This window comes from Mesoplodon densirostris, chromosome 5 (genome assembly GCF_025265405.1).
Source record: "Mesoplodon densirostris isolate mMesDen1 chromosome 5, mMesDen1 primary haplotype, whole genome shotgun sequence".
Lineage (NCBI taxonomy): Eukaryota > Metazoa > Chordata > Mammalia > Artiodactyla > Ziphiidae > Mesoplodon > Mesoplodon densirostris.
This window is the reverse complement of record NC_082665.1, coordinates 98,824,824-98,846,099: the sequence shown is the minus strand read 5'-3', so window position 1 is coordinate 98,846,099 and position 21,276 is coordinate 98,824,824. Positions and strand designations below refer to the sequence as shown.

Below are 21,276 nucleotides of genomic sequence, written 5' to 3'. Positions count from 1 at the left end.
TCAAACATAAGCAGTACTGTCTAGTAGAAGGAGCAACGCTTTTAGATAAAAAAAGGCCAGGCTCAAATCCTTTTTCTGCCACACATTAACCTTTCCTAAGCTTCACTTTTCTTAACACATTTTTTTTTTTTTTTTTTTCGGTACGCGGGCCTCTCACTGCTGTGGCCTCTCCCGTTGTGGAGCACAGGCTCCGGACGCGCAGGCCCAGCGGCCATGGCTCACGGGCCCAGCCGCTCCGCGGCACATGGGATCCTCCCAGACCGGGGCACGAACCCATATCCCCTGCATCGGCAGGCGGACTCCCAACCACTGCGCCACCAGGGAGGCCCCTTAACACATTTTTGATTGGAGATGTATTAAGTCCGCAGCCGTTGGTTTCTGCAAAAATCCCCAGGTCAATAATGTGTTAACTGTATAAAGGGGATAATAAGACCAATCTTGCAATTTTGTTAGATGGATTAGAGATAATATATGAAAATGTACAGCGTAGTGCCTGATACAAGGTAAATCCTCTTCTGTGAAAAGTACTGCTACCACTATTAGTCTTAACATTATTAAGTACACCATAAAGTTACAAATATCCTCAGACTGGCAATGTGTCTTGACTTATAAATATGACAACAGTAAATTTTTCTCACTTTAGATGGAAAGGAAACCTCAAACCTGAAAGAGATATTTTTTTATAAAATCCAAACAGTTGGGCACACATGGATTTCTATTTTGATATTAGCAGACTGGATCTCAAACTAATTAGCCTGATAAAGTGGTCATTGTCAACTGGAATTTTTTAAACAAGTGTTTCAATGCCTAATCAAATGGCAGGGAACGTTATCTGTCACAATGGGATATGCTCTTTGTTTTAATAATAACAAAATAAGCTATTGAAAAAAAAAAGGCTGGAATTCCAGTATATTAATTTGTTTTCTTTTAAAATTTGGTAGTCCTTTTTTTCTTGCTCCTTGTAGTAGAAACTTTAAAAATATGAAAGAGATACATAATTACAAAGCTAGTACATATGTTTATTCATAAAAGGGTAAAAGGGGATGTATATAATGATCAGCATTATAATAATTTTGCATATGAGCCAGGTCTTCAACCCTCTTTTAGAAATTTTACATTGTGTAGATTATCAAACTCTGTATTCATACATAGATCCTTTTGTGCAAGTAGCCACTATTAAAAATATTTTAAAATCATTATGGTAATTCTTAATCACTAGTTATTTTTTTCATAGTCTAAAGAAAGGCGTTGCTGATAGAATTAATGACAAGAGAAACAATGGTGGGATTTTAGCACCATTCAGACCACCCACACCTCACTGAAAGAAAAAGTACAACCGGAACAAAATAGTTATTATCCCAATCAAACACGGAACATGAGGTTCTGTTAGTACTTATATAACTAACTCTAATTTAAACACCATGAAAACTGTATTATGAGATCAATGTTATTCTGAAATGTTTTGGGGGGGGTTTGGGTCTTGACATCTTAAAATTCTTAAAATCAACTGTATGTATGGAGTAGCTGGAAACCTGATCATAGAGTCACTGAGAAATGTGTTTTTCAATAGTTTTGTCTAATGTCATTGATTGCCTAAGTGTAAACCATTTCTAATATCTTTCCAAAGCAAAGTTTGGGGAGCTTATGTGTTTGAAAAGTACTTTTAATGGATTACTTGCTCTGTTTATTCTTGGCTCAAGGCAGCAGCATCTTGACATTTACATTGCTATTTTCCTGCTTTCAAGGATGCTAACAAAAAATTGTCTTGGTATGGATTGGCTCGAAACTATCCTCTGGACTTTCCACAAGGCCATTCCAACTATCTTGGAAAGGACATCCTTTATTATGAACCTGCTTTCTTAAGGACATGAAGCCAGAGACCCACACACATGCACACACTGCCATTCAAATTACAAATGGGTGTGTTCCCAAAACTCCCGATTAAAGCCATTGTTTGGCACACAGAAGCATCTTCTCAAAGCAATATTAAAAACGTAGTTGCTTAGATAGCCCCTAACAGACTACTTAACCACGGTGTAGCTGAAATACCATGTATTTAGAAAGAACAACAGGACAATACTGCAGCATAACCAATAGTTTTGTTTTAAATATAATAATTAGCCTTTAATTTATTTTGAATGGTGGTTCTTGAGGATGTTCACTTTCCCAGAGTCTCATTTCTACTTAGCAGCCAGCATTAAACACTAGCTCATGTTGGCTTCCTTCTCAGTTCCCCACCCCCTCAAATCAAAACCACTGCAAGACAAATGCAATGGATGGATTTCTAATTCTCCTCCCCAGAGCCACACCAAATTTCCTATCCTTTGGTAAAATTACCCAATAACCCCACCTAACCACAGTTAAAGTGCAGCAGTGTGTGTGTGTGTGAGTGTGAATGTGTGTATGCATGTAACCATAATGAGGAGGGAGGGAAGGAAACCCTTATTAGCTTTACTATTTAACTCCTGTCTCTTTATATGTGCAGAGAGACTAAACATGGGATTTTATGTAGATGAGTTATTCCAGTGTATAAATGTACGGTTGTGTTGCTATATTTTGCACTCATATATTGGAGTTGCCTATAAATAGAAAACCTTTGCCAATCATCTTTTTGATGAGAGCAATGTTACTATCCCATGATTTTCTACTGGTACACTAAAAGTTTAAAATCAAAGATCTTTCTATGTCTCAGCAGTTTAGTCCAGACACTTTAAATGAAGAAGATGGCAATAATCAGTGCTCTCCCATTTTTAAGACTTTCTACGCTGGTATAGGGGCACTTGAAGAAAGGAGATACAGTTACAACAACAGCCTTTAGGACTCATGCCCTTAAGCATAGCAACAATCAGTGACAAGACTAGGATTTTGCTGAAATTTGCTAAAATATGCTAGGAAGAATGCATATTCATAACCTATTACATTTCAAGCATGAAACGTTTGGTGCCAAAATCTAAAAAGTGGTCCAAACTTCAAAACTTAAAATGTGAGAGAATCTGTCTCAGAAAACTATGATGTTTGCCATGGGGTTTCCTGAACACTTAAAGAAAATGGTTTGAGGAGAGGCTTTCCTACTGGAAAAGGTTTGTCATTTAGAATGCCCACATTTATTTCAGAATATAATGCTATTTAAATATTATAATGACTCTTTTTAAAAAACTACACGTTTAGTTCCATTTACCTATAACACTTTATTTTCTATGGGATGTTGCAACCACTCAATAGGCAGGTTTTTTAGCAAATGTATAAGGGAAAGGACTGTATACTGAAAATTAAAAATGAAGGAAATAGGTCACTGCAGTGACCCTGGGGAAAAAAAACTTGTGTCTCTGGATTTTAAAATATATCTTCCTTGGTTAAGAGAGGTTTGGGGAAGCAGCTTTGACATCTAGAACATTATCAGAGGCTAAGTAAAAACAGCAGAATGGTATACAAGTGTTACTTTTATTTTGTAATATTTGTATGGGATTCTATAGCTTATAAATTATCTTCTCACATTTTATCCTCATGTTATCAAACTTTATGCTAATACTTTTTCTAAATTTATTATCATATTAATAGTCCTTTGAGAGTTTCTATTTTACAGATGAGAAACTGACTCTGAGTTGCTAATTAGCTTGCTCGAAGACAAGTCAGTAGTAAAAGACTAGTGTTCATATTCAAACCCCCTTCCCACTTTTACAAATCCAAGATCCAGTGGTTTTCCTACAATAATATTGTCACATGGTGTTCTTAATTTAGAAAGCTATTCTACTATTGACCAGTGACCTGCTGAGAGTAAAAGGCAATATTAAAAGCAAATTTTAAAAAATTATTTTATATTGGACCATAGTTGATTAACAATGTGTGTTAATTTCAGGTGTACAGCAAAGTGATTCAGTTATACATACACATGTATCTAGTATTTTTCAAGTTCTTTTCCTATTTAGGTTATTACAGAATATTGAGCAGAGTTCCCTGTGCTATACAGTAGGTCCTTGTTGGTTATCTGTTTCAAATATAGCAGTGTATATATGTCAATTCCAAATTCCCAATCTAGCACTTCCCACCACCTTTCTACCCTGGTAACCATCAGTTCTTTCTCTAAGTTTGTGAGTCTGTTTCTGTTTTGTAAATAAGTACATTTTTACTTTTTTTTAGATTCTGTGTATACATGGCATCGTGATATTTGTCTTTTGCTGTCTGACTTACTTCACTTAGTATGATAATCTCCATGTCCATCCATGTGGCTGCAAATGGCATTATTTCATTCTTTTAAATGGCTGAGTAATATTCCATCATATATATATATATATACACACACCACATCTTCTTTATCTATTCCCCTGTTGATGGATATTTAGGTTGCTTCCATGCCTTGGCTATTGTAAATAGTGCTGCAATGAACACTGTGGTACATGTATCCTTTCAAAACATGGTTTTCTCCAGATATATGCCTAGGAGTGGGATTCCTGGATCATATGGCAGCTCTATTTTTAGTTTCTTAAGGAACTTCCATAATGTTCTCCATAGTGGCTGTACCAAGTTACATTCCCAGTAACAGTGTAGGAGGGTTCCCTTTTCTTCATACCCTCTCCAGCATTTATTTTTGTAGACTTTTTGATGATGGCCATTCTCACTGGTGTGAAGTGATACCTCATTGTTGTCTTGATTTGCATTTCTCTAACAATTAGCAATGTTGAGTATATTTTTATGTGCCACTTGGCCATCTGTATCTCTTCTTTGGAGAAGTGTCTCTTTAAGTCTTCTGTACATTTTTTGATTGTGTTGTTTATTTTTGTTGTGGAGCTGTATGAGCTGTTTGTATATTTTGGAAATTAAGCCCTTGCTTGTCAAGAAATGCAACAGATTTTGTGTGTTCATTTCATATCCTGCAACTTAACCAATTCATTGATGCACTCTAGTAGTTTTTGGGTAGCATCTTTAGGATTGTCTATGTATACTATCATGTCATCTGCAAAAAGTGGCAGTTTTACTGCTTCTTTTCCAGTTTGGATTCCCTTTATTTATTTTTCTTCTCTGATTGCTGTGGCTAGGACTTCCAAAGCTATGTTGAATAAAAGTCGCAAGAGCGGACATCTGTTCCTGATCTTAGAGGGAATGTGTTCAGCTTTTCACTGTTGAGAATGATATTAGCTATAGGTTTGTCATATATGGGCTTTATTATGTTGAGGTATATTGCCTCTATGCCTACTTTCTGGAGAGTTTTTATCATAAGTGGGTGTGGAATTCTGTCAAAAGGTTTTTCTGCATCCACTGAGATGATCATACTGATTTTATTCTTCAATTTGTTGAGGTGGTGTATCACACTGATTGATTTACAGATATTAAAAAATGCTTGCATCTCTGGGATAAATCCCACATGATCATGTAGTATGATCCTTTTAATGTATTGTTGGATTCAGTTTGCTAGTATTTTGTTGAGGATTTTTGTGTCTATGTTCATCAGTGATATTGGCCTGTAATTGCCTTTTTTTGTGGTATCTTTGTCTGGCTTCAGTATTGAGGTGATGATGGCCTTATAGAATCAGTTTGGGAGTGTTCCTTCCTCTGTGATTTTTTGGAATAGTTTCAGAAGGATAGATGTTAACTCTTCTTCAATGTTTGATAAAATTTGGACTGGACTGGACTTTTGTTTGTTGAGAGTTTTTTAATCACAGTTTCAGTTTCATTATTTGTAATTCATCTGTTCATATTTTCTACTTCTTCCTGGCTCAGTCTTGGGAGATTGTACCTTTCTAAGAATTTGTCCATATCTTCTAGGTCGTCCATTTTATTGACATAGGGTTGCTTGTGGTAGTCTCTCATGAGCCTTTGTATTTCTGTGCTGTTCATTGTAACTTCTTGTTCATTTCTAATTTTATTGATTTGAATCATCTCCCTTTTTTTCTTGATGAGTCTGGCTAAAGGTTTATCTTTTTTTTTTATTTACCTTTTCAAAGTACCAGCTTTTAGTTTCATTGATCTTTTCTATTGTTTTCTTTGTCACTACTGCATTTATTTCTGCTCTAATCTTTATGATTTCTTTCCTTCTACTAACTTTAGGTTTTGTTTGTTCTTCTTTTCTAGTTTAGGTGTAAAGTTAGTTCGGTGGTTTATTTGAGATTTTTCTTATTTCCTGAAGTAAGATTGTATTGCTATAAACTTCCCTCTTAGAACTGCTGTTTCTGCGACCCTTAGGTTTTGGATCATCGTGCTTTCATTTTCATTTGTCTCTAGGTATTTTTTGATTTCCTCTTTGATTTCTTCAGTGATCCATTGGTTGTTTAATAGCATATTGTTTCGCCTCCACATGTTTGTGGTTTTTACAGTTTTTTTCTGGTAGTTGCTTTCTAATCCCATAGCTTTGTGGTCAGAAAAGATGCTTCATATGATTTCAATTTTCTTAAATTTACCAAGGCTCACTTTGTGGGCCAGCTCTTGATCAATCCTGGAGAATGTTCCATGTGCACTTGAGAAGAATGTGTATTCTGCTGCTTTTGGATGGAATGCTCTATGAATATCAATTAAGTCCATCTGGACTAATGTGTCATTCAAGGCCTATGTTTCCTTATTGATTTTCTGTCTTGATGATCTGTCCATTGATGAAAAGTAGGGTGCTAAAGTCCCCCACTATTATTGTGTTACTGTCAATTTATCCTTGTATGGCTGCTTGGAGACTCTCAATAAATAAGGTAAATACTATGTTGGGTGCATATATATTAACAATTTTTATATCATTTTCCTAGCTTGATACCTTGATCATCATGTAGTGTCCTGCTTTGTGTCTTGTAACAGTCTTTATGTTAAAGCCTGTTTTTTTCTGATATGAGCATTGCTATTCCAGCTTTCTTTTTGTTTCCACTTGCATGGAATATGTTTTTCCATCCCCTCACTTTCAGTCTGTATGTGTCCCTAAGTCTGAAGTGGGTCTCTTGTAGACAGCATATATACGGGTCTCATTTTTGCATCCATTCAGCTAGTCTAGTCTTGGTTGGAGCATTTAATCCATTTACTTTTAAGGTAATTATTGATATGTATGTTCTTACTGCCATTTTGTTAATTGTTTTGGATAGGCTTTTATAAGTGTTTTTTTTTTTCCCCTTCCTCTTTTTTTTTCTCATGTGATTTGATGACTAACTTTATTGTTGTGTTTGGATTCCTTTTTCTTTTGTGTGTGTGTATCTATTGTAGATTTTTGGCTTACAGTTACCATGAGGTTTTGATACAGAAGTCTATATATAAACAAGATTGTTTTTAGTTGCTGGTCTTTTAATTTCAAATGTATTTCCAGTGTCCTGAATTTGTGGTCTCCTCTTTGTACAACTGCTGGTTTTATATCATATTTGTGTGCAGATGATTTCCTACCTTACAGTATACTGTATGTTTGCCTTTACTAGTGAGCTTTTCCATTTATAATTTTCTTGGTTCTAGTTGTGGCCTTTTCTCCCTAGAGAAATTCCTTTAGCATTTATTGCAAAGCTGGCCTGTCAGTGCTGAATTCTTTTAGCTTTTGCTTGTCTGTAAAGGTTTTGATTTCTCCTTCAAAACTGAATGAAAGCCTTGCTCAGCAGAGTATTCTTTGTTGCAGCTTCTTCCCTTTCATCACTTTAAATATATCATACCACTCCCTGCTGGCCTGCAGAGTTTCTGCTGAGATCTTATAGGAATTCCTTTGTGTATTATTTGTTGCTTTTCCCTTGTTGTTTTTAATACTTTTCCTTTGTCTTTAATTTTTGTCAATTTGATTACTATGTATCTTGGCATGTTCCTCCTTGGGTTTTTCCTGCCTGGAACGCCATGCACTTCCTGGACTTCAGTGACTGTTTCCTTTCCCATGTTGGGGAAGTTTTTAGCTATTATACCTTCAAATATTTTCTCAGATCTTTTCTCTCTCTCTCCTTCTTCTGGAACCCCTATACTGAGAATGTTGGTGCATTTAATGCCCCCACCTCTGAGGAGACACTCTGATACTAGCAAGTAGGTGTGGTCCAGGCTCTTATGAGATCACTGCTTTTTTTCCCTGGGTCCTGGTGTGCAGAAGACCCTGTATGCACCCTCCAAGAGTGGAGTTTCTGTTTCTCCCAGTCTTGTGGAATTCATGCAATCAAACCCCACTGGCCTTCATAGCCAGGTTCTCTGGGAGCTCCTCCTCCCATTGCCAGACACCCAGGCTGGGGAGCCTGACATGGGGCTCAGAACTTTCACTCCTGTGGGAGAACTCTGTGGTATAATTATTTTCCAGTTTGTGGGGTCACCCACCTGGTGGGTATGGGATTTTATTTTATTGTGATTAAGCCCCGCCTACCATCTCGTATGGCTTCTTTCTTTGCCTTTGAATGTAGGATATCTTTTTTGGTAGGTTCCACCTGTTTTTTTTTTTAATTGTTTTTCAGCAGTTAGTTGTGATTTTCATGTTTTCATAAGAAGAGGTGAGCTCACGTCTTTCTATTCTTCCATCTTATCTCTGTCCATAGTAGAGGTATTCTAAATCACTTGAGGAGCTGGGAAAAATCGCCTGAGGGCTGTGACAGGGGAAGAGGAAGAGTAACCATCAGGAAACCCTTCCAGGATCTTCTCTATCACAAAGGTCTACTTTCCAGAGGAAATATTTTGTCAAAGAGCAATACTGCAATATTATCCCATCTTGGGGAGGGGAATTTCACCCCTCTCCAACCTTCCTGTTTCACCACATGTCCAGCAATTCCACTCCTAAGTCTTAACCCAAGAAAAAAAATCTAAAAGCAAATTGTATGGCAAAAGAGGAAAGGCAATTCAATGAGAAAGAATAGGCTTTTTGACAAATGGTGCCAGCACAAGACATCCATCTGCAAAAATAATGAATCTAGACAGCGACCTTATACCTTTCACAAAAATTAATGGGAAATGGATCAGTGACCTAAATAAAAAGCACCAAACTATAAAACACCTAGAAGACAACATAGGAGAAAAATCTAGGTGACCTTGTGTTTGATGGATTTTTAGATACAACACCATAAGCACAATCCATGAAAAAAAAATTGATAAGTTGGATTTAATTAAATTAAAACTTCTGCTCTACAACAGGCATGTTTAAGAAAATATTTGCAATATTCATATCTGATAAAGGATTGGCATCCAAAATATAAAAAGAGCACTTAAAACTCAATAATAAGAAAACAATTCAATTTAAAAGATAGGGAAAAGATCTGAGCAAACACCTCACCAAAGAAGATATACAGATAAAAAGTAAGTACATAAAATGATGTTCAACATCATATGTCATTAGAGAATTGCAAATTAAAAAATGATATAACAATACTGACAAGAGCAAATGCTGACAAGGATGTGGAGCAACCAAAAACCTTATTTATTGCTAGTGGGATTGCAGAATGGTACAGCCACTTTGGGAGACAGTTTGGCAGTTTCTTGCAAAACTATACATAGGCTTATCATATGATCCAGCAGTTGTGCTCCTTGGTATTTACCCAAATGAATTGAAAAATGTACATCCACACAAGAACCTGCCCACAAATGTATGTAAAAGCTTTGTTCATAATTGTGAAAATTTGAAAGCAACTAAAATGTCTTTCAATAGGTGAATGGGTAAACAAACTGGTACATATGTGCAATGGAATATTGTTCGGTGATAAAAAGAAATTAATATGGAGGAAACAATTTCATTTTGCTAAGTGATGAGGCCCATATGAAAAAGTTATATGCTGTATGATTCAAACTGTATGACATTCTAGAAAAGGCAAAACTGTGGACATAATAAAAAGGCCAGAGGCTCAGGGAGGAAAGATGGAAAGATGGATAGGTGGAGCACAGTATTTTTAGGACAGTGATACTGAAATGGTGGATACATGCTATTATTCACTTGTCAAAAAATACATAGAATGTAAAAAAACAAAAAGTAAACCCTAGCATAAACTGTGGACTCTTTAGAAAATAATGCATCAGTATTGGCTCATCAACTCTGACAAGCGTACTAAGCTAATGTAAGATGTTAATAGTAGGGGAACTATGTGTTGGGAGATGAGGGGACTGTGTGTGTGTATGTGTGTGTGAATGGTTATATGGGAACTCTCTGTGCTTTCTACTCAATTTTTCTCTAAACCTAAAATAATTTTTACAAATATATATTTTAGTGGAGAATGCATAGGTCACTGGGTCATACTGCTTGCTCTGCCTTTGCACAGTAATAACTACAGGAAGCTAAAATGAAGCCAACAACAAAACACAGATGCCACAAGATCTCATCTGCAGATATGCCAGTCCCTTGGAAGCAGTAGAGTATTACATATTAGAATCATAGTAAAGGAAGGAGGGAGAGAGAAAATTCAGAATACTTAAAGAAATATTGATACATAATCCCCTCCCTACTCAGGGGCAACGATTTAGATTTTACTCTGCTGAATTGTGAGAGTAGCAATATTTTTGCAACGTTTTGTAGTTTTCAACACACTTTCACTTTCACTATCACTATCATGAATAGTCCCTGATCATATATATCATTGCATCTGCTCTCCACTGCCTACTAAGCTCAGTACATCTGGAGCCCTTTGCAGCTTTTCATTGCACCATTGCAGTCTATCATTGTGCTCTTTCTTGGTCCCCTCTCTCAGGATTAGAAGAATCTCCCTTGACTGTAGAGGTTGTGAAGCTTAATGCAGTGGATATGCATTGAATCCGATTTTTAGAGCTAGAAGGGACTTTAGGTAAAAATTTTTATCAACAGATTATCATACAATTACATGGAAAACTAGAGATACTGAGTGCCTTAACCAACTGGCTGGAGAAATGGGCAGAGAGGAGACTCTTTCTACTACTAAACCCTGCTTCATTTGCCTAGCTCCATGCAAACCCTAAAAAAAAAAAAAAACCAAAATAAGATTCGAACCTCTTGTTTGCTAAATTCTTCAATTCTTCCTTAATACCATCTCCCAAATTTGCTCTTTGCTCTTCGTTCCTGACTCCAATGTGCCAAATCATGTTCTCAGCATTCTATACCATTTTTACACCCATAGTCTCCCTGACTTCCCAACTCCAGGTCACCCTATCTGGAGCACCAGGTAAATCTAACACAGATTTCTTCATGGTTTCTTTTGTGTAAAAAATAACTAAATTCCAAACCTCTCAACAGAGCACTCATGGGACTCTGTAATTTGATTCCTTCCTACCTCTCCATAATCATTAACTAAATAACCATTCAAACAATTCCACTTCCTGTGCTTCACTCCTCAGCACACCACACACAGCCTCTACTTTTTGTCTCTCTTCACACTATCCTCCCCTGGTAGGGAAGTCCAAGATCAAGGTGCAGGCAGATTATGTATCTGGTGAAGGCTTGCTTCATGGTCCATAGATGGCTCTGTCCTCACATGGCAGTAGGGACGAGGGAGCTCTCAGGGTTCTCTTTTATAAGAATGCTAATCCCATTAATGAGGGTTCTGCCCTCATGACCGAATTATCTTCCAAAGGTCCCACCTCCAAATATCATCATTAGATCTCAACATACGAATTTTGGGAAGACACAAACATTCAGTCTATATAGCACTCCCTAATTTACTGGGCATCCTACTATTCCCTCAAGCCCAGATAAATTTCTCCCTTTTCCTATAAATTCTTTTTTGAATGACACAAGGTAATAATTTCTCTGTTCACTAAATCCCAATAGCACTTCTTACCTGTAGCATTCATTGGGCACTTTGCATAAGTGTTCTGCAAATTTATTTGAATTATGATTTATATATTTTACCTCTTGAGTTAGGCTAAATTCCTTGAAGGTAGGGATCTTATATTGCCAGTTTCCATCAGTATGCTGGCACAGAGCAGTGTTTAATGAGGATTTATTTATGAGAATGAGAGTCAGGCAGTTTTAGATGTAATATCATAGGACTTGAAATCTGAATTTTCTGATGCCAAATAATGGGGAAGATTCTTTCACATATTCCAAAAATAAGATATTTCAGTGTTTAGTGACACGTTTTGTTTTAAGGCAGTATCCTTTGAGACATGATCCAAATTCCAAATGCAACATTTGGCTTTATACAGTGAACTTCTTTCAACAACTTTCTTAAAAAGCAAATCACATTTGACTTCCTTCTTGTATATTTGATGAGAATTGTCATGACACCTTTGGTCTGAAGAGTGAGATTCTTACATGGATAACATATTTAAAGGTTCCTTAACATAAAAAAAAGAACACTTCACCAAATATTCTTTTGTACAATGTAATTAACAATTTTATCTTTTCTCCAAATAGTTGTCATAATAAATAATCAATTTTTCCATCTTCCTAAAGTCTATATCATCCTTTCATACTCATCTTTTTTCTTTTGAACATTTCCTCTCCCATAAAGGAAGAGCTTCCAAGAATTGAAGGTAGAAAGTCTAGTCTACTGCAATTTTGAAATTTTTGTGTCAATAATAATTAGAAATGTGAATCCTCTACCAAGAAAAAAAATAAAGTAGGATGATATGTTATATATTTCAGAAATAAATAAAGTAAAAATTCATGACAATCTTGGAATAAAGGTCAGTTAGATAAATCAGAATGAAGTATTTAATCTATCTGTACTGTTGGCATATATGTGAAAATAGAGCCAAGGAGAAGAATGCAAACAAACATGTATTTTTTCAATAGTTAGAGTAATAGTTTAAAATAATGCCAAAATATTGAACCATAAGCTTTCAACTACAAGGTTTGTCGTATGAGTGAAAACACTATCATAATCAACATTTTGGGCCTTGCACACTGGAATACAAGGAATGCTGTAATAATATTATTAACAGGAGAAAATATCACTTGCTTAATCATTGTTAACTCAGAGGAAAACAAATATTTTCTTTTCTACTCCAAATGCATGATAAAGTAAAGTAAATCATTGAAGGAATAATAAAGTTTACTATACATGTAACTCAGACCACAGAGAGGTCCCCTGTATTTAGTGCAAGAGCCAAAAAGGGCAAAGGGAGAAAGTTTGTATATTTCATAATATATAAAAACTATGTCCTTAATATAAGATACTAATATCTGAATTTTTTATAAACTAAAAGTGAAGGAAAAATAACTTGCATAATATATTCTAAAAGATTTAATTTATCTACTTTGATAAAGACTTTTTAATAATGCTGGATTTAATAATGTGGTTTAATTTTTCTCTTTAGCAGTCATTACACCTACCATACACTATACTTTACTAAATTACCTTGTTCATTCTGTTTTCCCATCCCCCCAGCTGGAATATAACCTCATCAGGGCAGATGTTTTTAAGTTGAGGTGACTCCTTTCTCTGGTGCTTACAAGAGCACCTAGGGCTTACAAAGTGCCTTAAAAGTGTCTGCTGTGATAAATGAATGTTTTCCAAAGTCTTATGATACAGAGACATAATGTTAAAAAGATGATATAAAATAAAGATTTTTAAATGTGAATTTGAGATTAAAATCATGAAGGAAAATCCTCAAGTATCAGAAGTCAGAAAAGGTTTTTTTTTATTACAAAAGGGCCTCATTACATCATCTCATTTTATATATGCAGAAATTAAAGTGTAGAGAGATCAAGTGATTTGTCAGATCACAGAATTTTGGTACTAAAAGGCATGTTAAACCTCATGTAGCCCCAATATTCAGGTGCTTAGGGATACTTAGCCTGGTTTAATACCTACAGAGGTAATGAGTTCACCACTCTATAAAAGCATCATACTGTTTTGTTTTGTTTTTAGTAGGTCTTTATTGGAGTATAATTGCTTTACAATACTGTGTTAGTTTCTGTTGCACAACAAAGTGAATCAGCCATATGCATACACATGTCCCTATATCCCCTCTCTCTTGAGCCTCCCTCCCATCTTCCCTATCCCACACCTCTAGGTCATCACAAAGCACCGAGCTGATTTCGATTTCTCTGTGCTATGCTACTGCTTCCCATCAGCCAACTATTTTACATTCCATAGTGTATATATGTTGATGTTACTTTCACTTCACCCCAGCTTCACACCCCCTCATGTCCTCAAGTCCATTTTCTATGTCTACCTCTTTATTCCTTCTCTGCAACTAGGTTCATCAGTACCATTTTTTTTTTAAGAACACTTGTTAGAAATTTTTCTCATATGTAATTAAAATTTGTATTCCGATGTTTCAATTCTTTAGTCTTAGTTGTAGCTTTGGTCATACACTATATGTGTAGTCCAGGGTGTTATTTGTGTGTGTGTGTGCGTGTGTGTGCGTGTGTGTGTGTGTGTGTATTATACATATAACTGATGTGGTACAAAAGCATGTTTTTGAAGAGAGTCCTGGGCCAAATAGTTTCCTTACCTTACTCTTTCTCCAACACCTCTTTGTCTCACACCATGATAAACCCTGAACTAGATATATATATATAATGTGTATATATATATATATATATATATATATACATATATATATACATATATATGTATATATATATAATGTATATGTCTAGTGTGTGTGTGTGTGTACACATACATATATCCAAAAAATACATATATATATACACACACACACGTGTTTTTATTGAATGTTATACACATACACATATGTGCATCTGTTACACAAAGAGGTGTATGTTTTTATCTTTTGTGCTTTATACAAAAATCAAATAAAACATTTAAAACAGGTGATCCAAACAAGATGGCAGAGTAGAAGGACGTGAGCTCACCTCTTCTCAAGGAAACACCAAAATCACCACTAAGTGATGAACAACCATTGAAAAAAACCACTGGAACCTACCAAAAAAGATACTGAACATCCAAATACAAAGAAGAAGTCACAACAAGATGGTAGGAAGGGTTCAATCACAATAAAATCAAATCCCATACCCCACAGGTGGGTGACCTGCAAAATAGAAATAAATATATCAAAGACGTTCTACCACAGGAGTGAAAGTTCTGAGCCCCATGTCAGGCTTCTCAGCCTGGGGGTCTGACAATGGGAGGAGGAACCTCCAGAGAATCTGGCTTTGAAGGCCAGCAGGGTTTGATTGCAAGAATTCCATAGGACTGGGAGAAATAGAAACTCCACTCTTGGAGGGTGCATGCAGAGTCCTGTGCATACCCAGATCCAGGAAAAAAAAAAAACACAAAACAGTGACCACATAAGAACCTGGGTCAGACCTACCTGCTAGTATTAGAGGGTTTCCTGTGGATGTGGGGGGCAGCTGTGACAAGGACATTGGCAGCAGCAGTTCTGGGTAGCACACATTGGCATGAGCCCTTTTGGAAGCCTACATTTTCTCACCAAGACTTGGTCCTACACAACAGCCTATAAGCTCCAGTGCTAGGACACCTCAGGCCAAACAACCAACAGGGCAGGAAAAGAGCCCCACTCATCAGCAGACAGGCTGCTTAAAGTCTTCCTGAACAAACAACCAGCTGCCTGCTAAACATGCCCCTTGACACAGCCCCTGGCCATGAGGGAAAAGAACCAGCTACAACCAGCAGTGCGCAGGAACCACTCCCTCCAAGCAGGAAGCCTGCACAAGCCTCTTAGACAGACTCATCCACCAGGGGGCACACAGCAGAAGCAACAACTACAACCTGGCAGCCTGTGGAAGAGAAGTCACAATCACACAGAAAGTTAGACAAAATGAGATGGCAGAGAAGTATCTCCCAGATAAAGCAACAAGACAAAACCCCAGAAGAACAATGAAGTGAAGTGGGGATAGGCAATCTATCCCAAAAGAATTCAGTGCAATGATAGTAAAGATGATCCAAGATCTCAAAAAAAGAATGGAGGTACGGATCAAGAAGATACAAGAAAGGTTTAACAAAGACCTAGAATAACTAAATAACAAACAAACAGAGATGAGCTATATAATAATTGAAATGAAAAATACACTGGAAGGAATCAATAGCAGAATAACTGAGGCAGCAGAATGCAAAAGTGAGCTGGAATACAGAATGGTGGAAATCACTGCCTCAGAACAGAATAAAGAAAAAAGAATGAAAAGAAATGAAGATGTCCTAAAAGACCTCTGGGATGACATTAAATGCAAGAACATTCGCATTATAGAGGTCCCAGAAGGAGAAGAGAGAGAGAAAGGAACTGAGAAAATACTTGAAGAGGTAACAGTTAAAAACTTCCCTAACATGGGAAAGAAAACAGTCAGTCACCCAAGTCCAGGAAGCCCAGGGAGTCCCAGGCAGGAGAAACCCAAGGAGGAACACACCAAGACATATAGTAATCAAACTGACAAAATTTAAAGACAAAGAAAAAATATTAAAAGCAACAAGGGAAAACAACAAATAACATACAAGTGATTTCCCAAAAGATTATCAATCAGCAGATTTCTCAGCAGAAACTCCACAGGCAAGCAGGGAGTGGCATGATATATTTAAAGTAATGAAAGGGAAGAAGCTACAACCAAGAATACTCTACCCAGCAAGGCACTCATTCAGTTTTGACAGCAAAATCAAAAGAAAGATTAACAGATAAGCAAGAGCTAAGAGAATTCAGCACCAAGAGACCAGCTTTGCAACAAATGCTAAAAGAATTTCTCAAAGCAGAAAAGAAAAGACCATAATTAGAAACAGACAATTACAAATGGAAAAGCTCACCAGTAAAGGCAAGAACACAGTAAAGGTAGGAAATCATCTACACACATATATATCAAAACAAGCAATTGTGTGAAGAGGAGAGCACAAATGCTGGACATTGAAAATTCATTTGAAATGAAAAGAACAGCAACTTAAAACAATCCTGTTTATATATAGACTTCTATATCAAAACCTTCTGGTAACTGCAAACCAAAAATCTACAATAGATATACACACACAAAAGAAAAAGGAATCCAAACACAACAGTAAAGTTAGGCATCAAATCACAAGAGAAGACAACAAAAAACACCTACAAAATCATATCCAAAACAATTAACAAAATATCAGTAAGAACATACATATCAATAACAACCTTAAACATAAGCAGATCAAATGCCCCAACCCAAAGACATAGACTAGCTGAATGGATACAAAAATAAGACCCATGTATATGTTGTCTATAAGAGACCCATTTGAGATCTAGGGACACATACAGACTGAAAGTGAGGTGATGTAAAATTATTCAGTGCAAATAGAAATCAAAAGAGAGCTGGAATAGCAATGCTCATATCAGAAAAAAACAGGCTTTAAAATAAACTGTTAAAGACACAAAGAAGGACACTAGGACACTACATAACAATCAAGGGATCAATCCAAGAAAAAGGTGTAACAATTTAAAATATATATGCACACAACATTGGAGCATATCAATATGTAAGGAAAACACTAAGAGCCATAAAAGGAGAAACTGACAGTAACACAATAATGGACTTTAATACCCCACTTTCATCAGTGGACAGATCATCCAGACAGAAAATCAATAAGGAAACACAGGCACTGAATGACACATTATACCAATTGGAGTTAATTGGTATTTATAGAGCATTCCATCCAAAAGCAGCAGAGTACACATTCTTCTCAAATGCACATGGAACATTCTCCAGGATTGATCAAGAGCTGGCCCACAAAGCAAGCCTGAGTAAATTTAAGAAAATTGAATCATGTGAAGCATCTTTTCGAATCATAAAACTATGAGATTAGAAAGCAACTACCAGAAAAAAACTGTAAAAACCACAAACATGTGGAGGCGAAACAATATGTTATTAAACAATCAATGGATCACTGAAGAAATCAAAGAGGAAATCAAAAAATACCTAGAGACAAATGAAAATGAAAGCACGATGATCCAAAACCTAAGGGTCGCAGAAACAGCAGTTCTAAGAGGGAAGTTTATAGCAATACAATCTTACCTCAGGAAATAAGAAAAATCTCAAATAAACCACCAAACTAACTTTACACCTAAAGCATCTAGAAAAGAAGAACAAACAAAACCCAAAGTTATTCTCCGGTTCTCGGCCTGTGAGGTGCTGAATTCCGGGTCTACGGAGAGAGACCAGATGGTGTCTGCACCCTGGAGAAAGGAAGCTCAAGAGGAGGAGAAGTGGGCCCAGCACACGGAAGAGGACCATCCCTGACGACCACCATTGGCCTTGCTTATGGTGTCCTTCAGATACACCAGAAATACAGCTACACGTGGAACAACTCCTACAGAACACCTACTGAACGCTGGCAGAAGACCCCAGACCTCCCAAAAGGCAAGAAACTCCCCACATACCTGGGTAGGGCAAAGCAGAGAGATTCCCGCACAGAGGAGCGGTGCTGAGCGGCACTCACCAGCCCGAGAGGCTTGTCTGCTCCCCCGCCGGGGCGGGCGGCGCTGGAGCTGAGGCTCGGGCTTCGGTCAGAGCGCAGGGAGAGGACTGGGGCTGGCGGCGAGAACTCAGCCTGAAGGGGGCTAATGTGCCACAGCTAGCCGGGAGGGAGTTCGGGAAAACTCTGGAGCTGCCGAAGAGGCAGCAGACTTTTTCTTCCCTCTTGGTTTCCTGGTGCGCAAGGAGAGGGGATTAAGAGCGCCGCGTAAAGGAGCTCCAGAGACGGGCGTGAGTTGCGGCTGAAAGCGCGGAGCCCAGAGACGGGCGTGGGACGCTGGGGCTGCTGCTGCCGCCGCCAAGAAGCCTGTGTGCGAGCGCAGGTCACTGTCCACACCGCCCTTCCGGGAGCCTGTGCAGCCCGCCACTGCCGGGGTCCCAGGATCCAGGGGCGGCTTCCCTGGGAGAACGCACGGCGCGCCTCGGGCTGGTGCAACGTCACGCCGACCTCTGCCGCTGCAGGCTCCCCCGCACTCCGTGCCCCTCCCTCCCGCCCGGCCTGAGTGAGCCAGAGTCCCCGAAGAGGCTGCTCCTTTAACCCTGTCCTGTCTGAGCAAAGAACAGACGCCCTCCGGCGACCTACACGCAGAGGCGGGGCCAAATCCAAAGCTGAGACCCAGGAGCTGTGAGAACAAAGAAGAGAAAGGGAAACCTCTCCCAGCAGCCTCAGAAGCAGCACATTAAAGCTCCACAATCAACTTCATGTACCCTGCATCTGTGGAATACATGAATAGACAACAAATCATCCCAAATTGAGGAGCCAGGAGTCAGTGCTGTGCCTCTGAGGTGGGAGAGCCAACTTCAGGACACTGGTCCACAAGAGACCTCCCAGCTCCACATAATATCAAAAGGCGAAAATCCTCCAGAGATCTCCATCTCAACACCAGCACCCAGGTTCACTCAACGACCAGCAAGCTACAGTGCTGGACACCCTATGCCAAACAACTAGCAAGACAGGAACACAACGCCACCCATTAGCAGAGAGGCTGCCTCAAATCATAAAAAGTCCGCAAACACCCCAAAACACACCACCAGACGTGGACATGCCCACCAGAAAGACAAGATCCAGCCTCATCCACCAGAACACAGGCAGTAGTCCCCTCCACCAAGAAGCCTACACAACCCACTAAACCAACCTTAGCCACTGGGGACAGACACCAAAAACAACGGGAACTACGAACCTGCAGCCTGCAAAAAGGAGACCCCAAACACAGTAACATAAGCAAAATGAGAAGACAGAAAAACACACAGCAGGAGAAGGAGCAAGATAAAAACCCACCAGACCTAACAAATGAAGAGGTAATAGGCAGTCTATCTGAAAAAGAATTCAGAATAATGATGGTAAAGATGATCCAAAATCTTGGAAATAGAATAGACAAAATGCAAGAAACAGTTAACAAGGACCTAGAAGAACTAAAGATGAATCAAGCATCGATTAAAAACACAATACATGAAATAAAAAATACTCTAGATGGGATCAATAGCAGAATAACTGAGGCAGAAGAACGGATAAGTGAGGTGGAAAATAAAATAGTGGAAATAACTGATGCAGAGCAAAATAAAGAAAAAAGAATGAAAAGAACACAGGACAGTCTCAGAGACCTCTGGGACAACATTAAACGCACCAACATTCGAATTATAGGGGTTCCAGAAGAAGAAGAGAAAAAGAAAGGGACTGAGAAAATATTTGAAGAGATTATAGTTGAAAACTTCCCTAATATGGGAAAGGAAATAGTTAATCAAGTCCAGGAGGCACAGAGAGTCCCATACAGAATAAATCCAGGGAGAAATACACCAAGACACATACTAATCAAACTGTCAAAAATTAAACACAAAGAAATCATATTAAAAGCAGCAAGGCAAAAACAACAAATAACACACAAGGGAATCCCCATCAGGTTAACAGCTGATCTCTCAGCAGAAAATCTACAAGCCAGAAGGGAGTGGCAGGACATACTTAAAGTGATGAAGGAGAAAAACCTGCATCCAAGATTACTCTACCCAGCAAGGATCTCATTCAGATTTGATGGAGAAATTAAAACTTTACAGACAAGCAAAAGCTGAGAGAGTTCAGCACCACCAAACCAGCTTTACAACAAATGCTAAAGGAACTTCTCTAGGCAAGAAACACAACAGAAGGAAAAGACCTACAATAACGAACCCAAAACAATTAAGAAAATGGGAATAGGAACATACATATCAATAATTACCTTAAATGTAAATGGACTAAATGCTCCCACCAAAAGACACAGACTGGCTGAATGGATACAAAAACAAGACCCATATATATGCTGTCTACAAGAGACCCACTTCAGACCTAGAGACACATACAGACTGAAAGTAAGGGGATGGAAAAAGATATTCCATGCAAATGGAAACCAAAAGAAAGCTGGAGTAGCAATTCTCATATCAGACAAAATAGACTTTAAAATAAAGACTACTAGAAGAGACAAAGAAGGACACTACATAATGATCAAGGGATCGATCCAAGAAGAAGATAAAACAATTGTAAATATTTATGCACCCAACATAGGAGCACCTCAATACATAAGGGAAATATTAACAGCCATAAAAGGAGAAATCGACAGTAACACAATCATAGTAGGGGACTTTAACACCCCACTTTCACCAATGGACAGGTCATCCAAAATGAAAATAAATAAGGAAACACAAGCTTTAAATGATACATTAAACAAGATGGACTTAATTGATATTTATAGGACATTCCATCCAAAAACAACAGAATACACATTTTTCTCAAGTGCTCATGGAACATTCTCCAGGATAGATCATATCTTGGGTCACAAATCAAGCCTTGGTAAATTTAAGAAAATTGAAATTGTATCAAGTATCTTTTCCGACCACAATGCTATGAGACTAGATATCAATTACAGGAAAAGAGCTGTAAAACATACAAACACATGGAGGCTAAACAATACACTACTTAATAACGAAGTGATCACTGAAGAAATCAAAGAGGAAATTAAAAAATACCTAGAAACAAATGACAATGGAGACACGACGACCCAAAACCTATGGGATGCAGCAAAAGCAGT

At 37.9% G+C, this 21,276-nt stretch overlaps 1 protein-coding gene across 9 annotated transcripts in view; it reads right to left on the bottom strand.

The window, feature by feature from the left end:
- Nucleotides 1-21,276, bottom strand: part of NAALADL2 (N-acetylated alpha-linked acidic dipeptidase like 2) — a 1,531,400-nt gene that overhangs the window by 35,981 nt on the left and 1,474,143 nt on the right. Inside the window, exon 18 of one of the 9 annotated variants that reach the window (XM_060100052.1) lies at nucleotides 12,064-12,144. The exons of the other annotated variants lie outside the window; for them this stretch is intronic. Within the exon in view, the coding sequence (XP_059956035.1) occupies nucleotides 12,135-12,144 (10 nt within the window). The 3' untranslated portion in view covers nucleotides 12,064-12,134. Of the gene's footprint in view, nucleotides 1-12,063; nucleotides 12,145-21,276 lie in introns of those variants that run through there. 9 annotated transcript variants of the gene reach the window in all.